At 37.7% G+C, this 8,041-nt stretch overlaps 1 protein-coding gene across 1 annotated transcript in view; it reads right to left on the bottom strand.

Moving 5' to 3' along the window:
- Positions 1 to 296: 296 nt before the first annotated feature.
- The window catches only part of IFT57 (intraflagellar transport 57), a 19,608-nt gene continuing 11,863 nt past the window's right edge, over positions 297 to 8,041 (bottom strand). Inside the window, exons 7-11 of the mRNA XM_009321380.1 lie at positions 6,258 to 6,329; positions 5,526 to 5,657; positions 4,551 to 4,613; positions 2,048 to 2,114; positions 297 to 827 (exon numbers count right to left, since the gene is read on the bottom strand). Coding sequence (XP_009319655.1) covers positions 649 to 827; positions 2,048 to 2,114; positions 4,551 to 4,613; positions 5,526 to 5,657; positions 6,258 to 6,329 — 513 coding nt within the window. The 3' untranslated portion in view covers positions 297 to 648. The remainder of the gene's footprint in view (positions 828 to 2,047; positions 2,115 to 4,550; positions 4,614 to 5,525; positions 5,658 to 6,257; positions 6,330 to 8,041) is intronic.

Here is an 8,041-nt window from a genome sequence, read left to right on the forward strand (position 1 = left end):
AAAAAAAAGGATCGTGAGGAATATGGTGGTTGTCCATTCACAAATTTGTGTAGGGCTGCCCTGGGAGCATGCCAATATTATTGCAGCTATTGCAACATTAGTTTTTTGCTTAATTCATAAACTTAAAGTGGAAGCAACAATTTACTTTTACTTGCCACTGAAATCAGTTTTGACCCAGCCTTTTAGAAAGGATAATGCTGTATTATTTCAATATCAGCAATTAAATACTTTATACTAAACCTACATAAATGGCAATAATAGACATTTTAAATTCATTTCAAGTCCTTTGCAAGCAATTTTCTTTCAGCACTGTAGGATATCAAGATTACAGACTGTCAGTATCATTCTATAGTCTTTCACGCTACATAACATTCTCCAATGAAGTAGAGACGTGTTCATTAGTAAGAATTTATTAGTTTATCTGGAAGGGATCTGCAGTAAATCTTTACAGCACAAAACTAAACATGACTCCATGCTGAGTCCACAGTGTGCATGTTACTTCTTAAAAGTGCATGACAAGCATCTTCTTAAAAACAAAAAAGAAAAATGAATGCCCCCCTCCCCCAACAAAAAGGAACCTCTAAACTAACAAAAAAGCAAATGGTAGAAAACTGTGTTTTGGGCAAACCAAGTCAGCTCCAAACACTTTTAATAGGCACCTACTGTGGCTTCTGGAATCATTGTCGCATGCATATCTCTAGTCATATTGGATTTTTGTTTCAGCTTTGACTGGAGTAATGTGTGTTCCATTACACCAATTTGTATGTCCATCTGAATGGTTTCTTGCTTCAGTTTTGTTAAGGCCTGTTTAATCTTCACTAGAGGAGCTGTTAAAAAAAAAGATAAACAGTGCAACTCTGTGTCAGCTACTTAACAAAAAAGCATTATTTTCTATAATTGACTCCTTAAAATTGAAGAGTTGAATGAACAGAAGGGCGTTCTACTCTAAAGACTTGATTGTGCCGATACATCATTTTTAATATGCAAGACACTTTAAAGATAGAAATAGGCGATGACAATTTTGCTGTCTTCTTGACATCTAAGATCTGCATAAAGATGTGCATCAACATTAAGATAGGTTTGTCAATGATGTGTTTTGCTCAGCTGAAAGCTTCATCCCAATAGCTGACTTGGGGTTTGGTAGAGAACTGAAGAAACAAAAAAAAGTCACCTTACTTGTGAAAAGCTATTAAAATGCTTTGTGCTCCATACTTTGTTTCTAATCCCTCACTTAGCACTAGTATCACCCTAGGGATGCGGATGCTGCTGCGTCATATTGCTCCTTATAATTCTGGTCTCTAGAGTTTATCCTGACCCTTGGCCATGCCGTAATACAGAAAAGGTGCTGCGAGGCACGCGAGGAGCTCCTTCAGTGAAGCAAGGGTGCACAAAATTTATTCATACAATAACACTTACAACTACTTAAGTAAATTAGCTGTAATGGTTACAGTTAAACATGGATACAGCTTGCATATTTAGTCCTATTGTAACATGCATCAATTTATTTCTGCATTCATACTCCTTATACATTTGCAACAGAATGCATTTATCAGGAAAAATCTCAAACCACCAAATCCCGAGTCTGAGACAAACTAATTCAAATAGGTACATAGTTTTAAATATTAAAAAAGTCCAAACATCAAAACACTGAAATGAATTTTCTCACCGACCCCAGCCAGCCTTAGGGAACCTAACAGCTACTGCCAGTAACTATTTCAGAGTCAAAGGGCTTGAACCTGTAACGTGTGAATTTCTTCCAGTGAATTGATAACTGTTCAGAGTGGAGACAAAACCCATATTTTTTTAGATTTTTACAAATAATTTACCAAAGGGGGAAATCCTGGAATCTCTACCTTCTGCAGACTTACGTAACCTTTTCAAAGAGGTTTAAACTCCTGATTTTCTTAGACACCTTTTAAAATTTTAATATTGGTATTTTAGACAAGTCACTCATTCTGGTCTTGTTTTATTTTTCTTTAATAAAGGACAAATTATGTACCTGTCACTGAGAAAACAGGTATTTGGTTTGAGGCAAAAACATACTTACCACCATCGGTCATACTGCTTCCTTTCTCTTCTGTTTCCTGCTTTACTCTCTCTAATACTTCTGTAATCTTAAAATAGATTTTTTTTTTCTCAGTTACACCAGGTGAATGTCAAGTTAAAAAAAGAAAACAAAAAAATTCTCTGCTGAATAACTGCATTAGTTAAAAAAATGAACTAATCAGTCTTTGTTGTTGTAAACGGAAGAACATTTTTTTCAAACATTAAGAAAATTTTAATTTAACTTTAAATAAATTCATATTTAAAAATTACAGCAAAAAGAGTAACAAGTTGGCCAAACAGCGTGGTCTCACTAAGAATCCGCGCATCCCAAAACAATAAAAACAACAGTGTAAAGTGTTGCAGTATGATGCTGGATGGAAGATAGGAACCAATATTCCCCGCAGACCACGATTCACCGAATGACCATGCCAGCTGCCCTTCTGGAAGTGTCAGGATGTCAGCAGGTGATGGTGGAAGTCTGAGAAACAGTGCTGCAGCAAAAGATGGTGCAGCAGTCAAGCCTGCTGGCACTGGCACCGGTATGGGTATGCAAAATGCATGTATGAAGAATAAAAGTGCATTTCAGCACTGACCATCAACCAGTTTGCCTTTGTAGACAATGAAGAAAAAGCAAATATATGATTCTAAGCTACACTAGGTAATAATTTAGTATTTTTGTCTATAATATAAAAATGGCCCTTCATTAAGGCTCCAGTAAGCCTTTTCAGTAACAAAAAAGAAACATCACTGCATTGTTAATGCATACCTACAGTGGTACTGGTATGGCTAAGTGGGCTGAGACTCGATTGCATGCTTGAAAGCAGATCAGTAGTAATATCCAGTGTGCCTAGTTTATCTCAGCTATGCACCGCTGCATCTACATAGTTTGAAGGCTGCCAACTAGTAACATACTCATCATTACTAATCAGTCAATAACTTCCAAAGCACGAACACATTATAAATCTGAAGTTATTGTAAAGTACTCTCTTTTTTCAAACTTAATTCCTTGAGACTGAAATAGAAAGAAGCTCTAATTCTGCAGAATCCATACACTCAGAAATCTTTGCTAGAAAACTCTCGTTAAACTGCTGTATTACCTACTGCAGTTGGACTAGATGATCGTTGTAGATCCCTTCCAACTGAACTATTCTGTTCTATTCTAAAACATCTCAAAGTTGTTTTACAATTTCCAGCACATTCTTATAGTGTGATCTATTTTATGTGACTATTCCAGACACTTTATCGTCTAATAAATAAAGTGGGTTTTTCAAACCCAAACAACAGAGCCATTAAAAAAAGTAGTTTCTGAATTGGACAAAGGGTTGAAATATTTGGAAATCAGGCAGTAAATTAAATGCCATGAAACACTCAACATGTTGAGGCAGTTAGGAGTCTGGGGATTTTTCTTTGAATTTGTCAGAGCACTGATTTCAAGAAAAAAAAAAAACAACAGAAGAACAGTTTTAGGTATGAAGATAATTTGACTGTGTCCTGGTTTTGGCTCGGATAGAGTTAATTTTTCTCCTAGTAGTGGGTACAGTGCTGTGTGTTGAATTTAGCATAAGAATATTGTAATAACACACCAATGTTTTAGTATAAATGCTGCTTAGCAACAACTAAGTCAAGGACTTTTCAGCTTCCCATACTCTGCAAGTGAGGAGGTGCACAAGAAGCTGGGAGGGGGCACAGCCAGGACAGCTGACCCAAACTGGCCAAAGGGATATTCCATACCATGTGACGTCATGCACAGTATACAAGCTGGGGGGAGTTGGCCCAGGTGCAGCAATTGCTGCTGAGGGACTGGCTGGGAGTTGGTCCGCAGGTGCTGAGCAGTTGCATCACTTGTTTTTCCTGGGTTTTGTTCCTCTCTCTCTGTTGTTGTTTTCCTTTTCATCATCATTATTATTATTATTATTGTATTTCAATCATTAAACTGTTCTTATCTCAACCCACGAGTTTTCTTACTTTTGCCCTTCCGATTCTCTTCCCCATCCCACCAGGGGGAACCGGGGTGGTGAGCAAGCGGCTGTGTGGTGCTTGGCTGCCCACTGGGGTTAAACCACAACAGGCTGGTATGAAAAAGTTACTATTTAGTCAAATATTGCTTTTAAGTGCTTGGAAGATGAAAATTTCAATTTGTTAATTTTAACTAAAAATAAGAGTTAAGCTTTTCTTCTTGCAAAGAATTTATGGACATGACTTGATTAATCCTCAATAATTCTAGGACACAGGTTATAAAATACAGAACATTTACCCTCTTTTACAAACAGGGGAAATTAAGAGCTCACAACAGTTTGCCCAAATTCACAAGTTAAAAATCAATGGCAGCCTGGCTTTAAAATTCAGGGACTGGACTAGATTGCCTCCACTAAACAAACAGATTAATCTTTAACATGAGAACAAATCAGAAAGAGCTGGGTTCATGAAACTGCAAACACTAAATGCCAACTCTCTGAAGATTGTTTTAAAATAAGCAAAAGAAATTATGTGAACATGTGTTTTACCTCAGAAAGCACTCTAATCCTTTCAGTTACTCCTCCACTTCCCTCCTGGTACTTCTCTTTAGCCTAGAAAGAAACATGTTTTTTGCTGTAATGACAAAGCTGAAGAGATGCACCAAAACTTGCTCTCACACATCCCAATTCCAGAAACTCTCCCACAAACTCCCAGTGACCTTTACAGTGCTACACATATGAGGACAGGCTTGAAATATCAGCCCCTGTAATGACTATCATTCAAAAATTTACAGCAGTTTTAAAAATTGTAATAGCCCTAATACATACACAATAAGAAGTATGTTTTTTAATCACTTACATGAGGAAATAAACATAAAGAAAATTTGCCAGAATGCAGACACAATTGAATCCTGAAACCCAGAATACTTCTTCGTCAACAGTAAATTACTACTTTGAAGTTTCTTAAAGTTTAACAGTAAAGTAAACAGAAAGCACAGAGATCAGATCCTGTTAGCCTTAAAGTCATACCCACAAATAGGAGGGCTAGCCAAATGGCAGCTTATACAGGCCTCCTAACTAGGCTACCAAAAAGCTTCTCAAACAGCACTATATTGGCATAAAAACTAAATGAAGCAAAGAAGTAATCATAGCGCTTTTTGCACGTTAGCACGAGTAATCAATATGAGAGATGAATGCTGGAGTGAGACCGTAGTTTTTCCACTCATCACAGATTTGTGAACTTCACAGGGCAAGCAGAACTAGCAATTTACTAACTGCTCAAGACTGGCAACAGATTTACATAGTATTCAGGCAAAAAACATTTACTTTCCCCAGTAGAATAGCTGACTAAAAGTTGCTAGTTTAGCTTAAAAACTATATAATTTGCCAGCCAATCAACATTTCCCCTGCTTTATATCCAACAGCAGAATTCACAGATAACTCCTCCGAGTCTTCTTTGCCTTCACCCTCACTTAAGAGCAAGTTAATACTAGAGAAGGCAACAACAAAAGATCAGTGCATTACCTCACTCAGCAAGGCTTGTGCTGAACGGTACTCTTGAACCAGGTGCTCCAACTGATTGTTGATGTACTTTTCCCTGCTATTGATCTTTTCCAATGTTCTGCTGATTTCATTATGGAGTTTGTCAATGTAACCCTAGAAAATCATATTCTGTGGGTTGACAGTATACAGATAGTACGCAAAGAGTATTAAAATGGTGCTGTAATTAAGAAAGGATATGGAAGCCTACAAGTGAGAGACAAAAATAGTACAGAAATGCTGTGTTTAGCCAACGAAAAAAATATACCTAATGTGTTCTGGTTTGTCCACCTCCAAAACACATATTTCAAGCTTTAGTGTTTCCATCACTTTCCCCCCCTCAATTAATTACAAATGTCAAGGTCAGTAAGTTACTCTAACAACAGTATTTGACGGTATTTTTTTTTTTTATCAGCACTTATTTTCAGATTGTATTATTGTATTACTCTATTTTGCCCTCTGTAGTCAGGATGTACTTATGGTAATGCATATGTTAATGAACTCTAATATCCCTGTTAATCCTCACAAACTCTCTCCCACAAGATATTTTGCCAGTCCCACTGTCCCTAATCATTATTGTATGTTTCCCTTTTTAGTTTTACAGCATTAGCACAAATAAAATTAAGAAAATCAATTTAGTTCTTAATGTATATGAAATAAAAGAGAAAATAAAAATGCTGACAGATCAGTGAAATGCTCTGCACATACAAGACATACCCTAGTTTCTTTCAGAGAAGATTCGATTCCATCCTTATGCTGATGCATTTGATCTACATGAATCCTCCAATCCTAAAAAAGATGCCACAAAGTAAAACATAGGCAAGTACAACTTTTATCTTTCTCTGGTTACTAAACAAAGGCTGGTGCGCAAGGCAGGGTCAGTTCTTTTTTACACTATTACCGTGTATCATTTGGCCACTGCCGTGTTCATATCCAGAGGCACTTGCTTAATGTGACACAATTTATAAATCTACTAAATGTCACATGTGACACTCATATCCATAAACAAACAATGACATCCTCAGATACCACAGTAGCTATGCTTTTTAGAGTCTGATCTTTGTGGAACTATTTCTGCTAGAAAACACTCTGGGCACAAATACGGAAAATATTGATTATAGCTGCACTAGCTCAGCTTATTCTTAGACAAAATGAGTGCTTCAAATGCCCAACACCTACCAGTTCCAGACTATCAGATCCTCCCTTTCTACTTAGCCCTTGCTATTATCAGGAGAAGAACAGAAAGAAATGAGAGAGGCAGAAATACCTAGACTTGTTTTTGATAGTGGGACAAAATTAGAAGGGGGGAAATTATTTGCAGCTTCTAGGTCATAGGAAACATACATGGACTCAGGGATGGGGGATGAGAAAAGGTGCTGTTTTAACTTGATAAGTAGGCATCTTTTACTTAGAAATCAATTCCAGTTCCCAAGCTTTATCACAAATTTTTCCTTATCAATGCAAACTTTTTTCATCTCCCAGACCCAAAGCACAGCTGCAGAGAGACCGAGAGTTCAAAATGAAGCAGAGTAGCAGCACTGCAGAATTACTGCTATTTCAGTATTGTGTTTCTGAACATGCTAAAAAATATTTTTAAGATTTTTAAGCTTTTGGCACTGTACTGGTCCAGGTGTTAAAAAAAAAAAAGTTATGTTAATAAATCTTTATCACTTGAAATCAAACCTTAGGAGACTTTCTTGTAAAATAGACACTGTAAGGATACGTGGAAGGTGACAGTGTTTGCTTCAGTAAGATTATCTGATCAAGGACCTTGTCAAAAAGGATAATAAGCAAAATAGAGAGGCTCAAACCTGACCGACAAATAATGGAGGCAGTTAACAAGAAACAAACCTGGCCAGTTACAAATATTCTCACACTCCACATGCCCTTATCCATTAGTGTATCAGTACAATTATCTGATTGAGGACCTTGTCAAAATGGGATTATAAGGAAAAGGGGGAGGTGAAAAAACAAAACCTACAGAGACACAGACCTGTCAGACAAACACTAAGGGAGACAAGGACGAGAAACAAAGCTCATCAGTCACACTAACTGATGGGCTATCAAGAAACTGCAAGCATCACTTGAAAGGAGGTGAACCTGTCCCTTGCAACTGGGTAAGGATGCAAACCTGGGGGTTCTGGACATTCGGGAAGAACGTTGTTGCAACTGTGCAAACTGATGAAGCAACGTGCAGGGGAACAGGACTGGGGAGGAACAAAGTGGAGAACAGAGAGGGGTATAAGAGGGGCTGGTCATGTGTAAACTGTTGGCAGTCAGTCCACTTGTCTTACTGAGCCCTGTGCCTGATCACTGCAGTCTGTCCTATCTTCTTATTAAATTATTTTTTAATCATATTTCTGTGCAATCTCACACTCTATCGTGTGCGTGTATGAGTGCTGCAAGGGCTAAGTGCCGGCTGCTGGTGAGAGGTCATATGGGGCCGGCAATTGGAATCAGACCAGAACTGCAGGTGTCCCAGGCCTGTGGCATCTCCAGGA

Source organism: Pygoscelis adeliae, unplaced genomic scaffold (assembly GCF_000699105.1).
Source record: "Pygoscelis adeliae isolate BGI_AS28 unplaced genomic scaffold, ASM69910v1 Scaffold363, whole genome shotgun sequence".
Lineage (NCBI taxonomy): Eukaryota > Metazoa > Chordata > Aves > Sphenisciformes > Spheniscidae > Pygoscelis > Pygoscelis adeliae.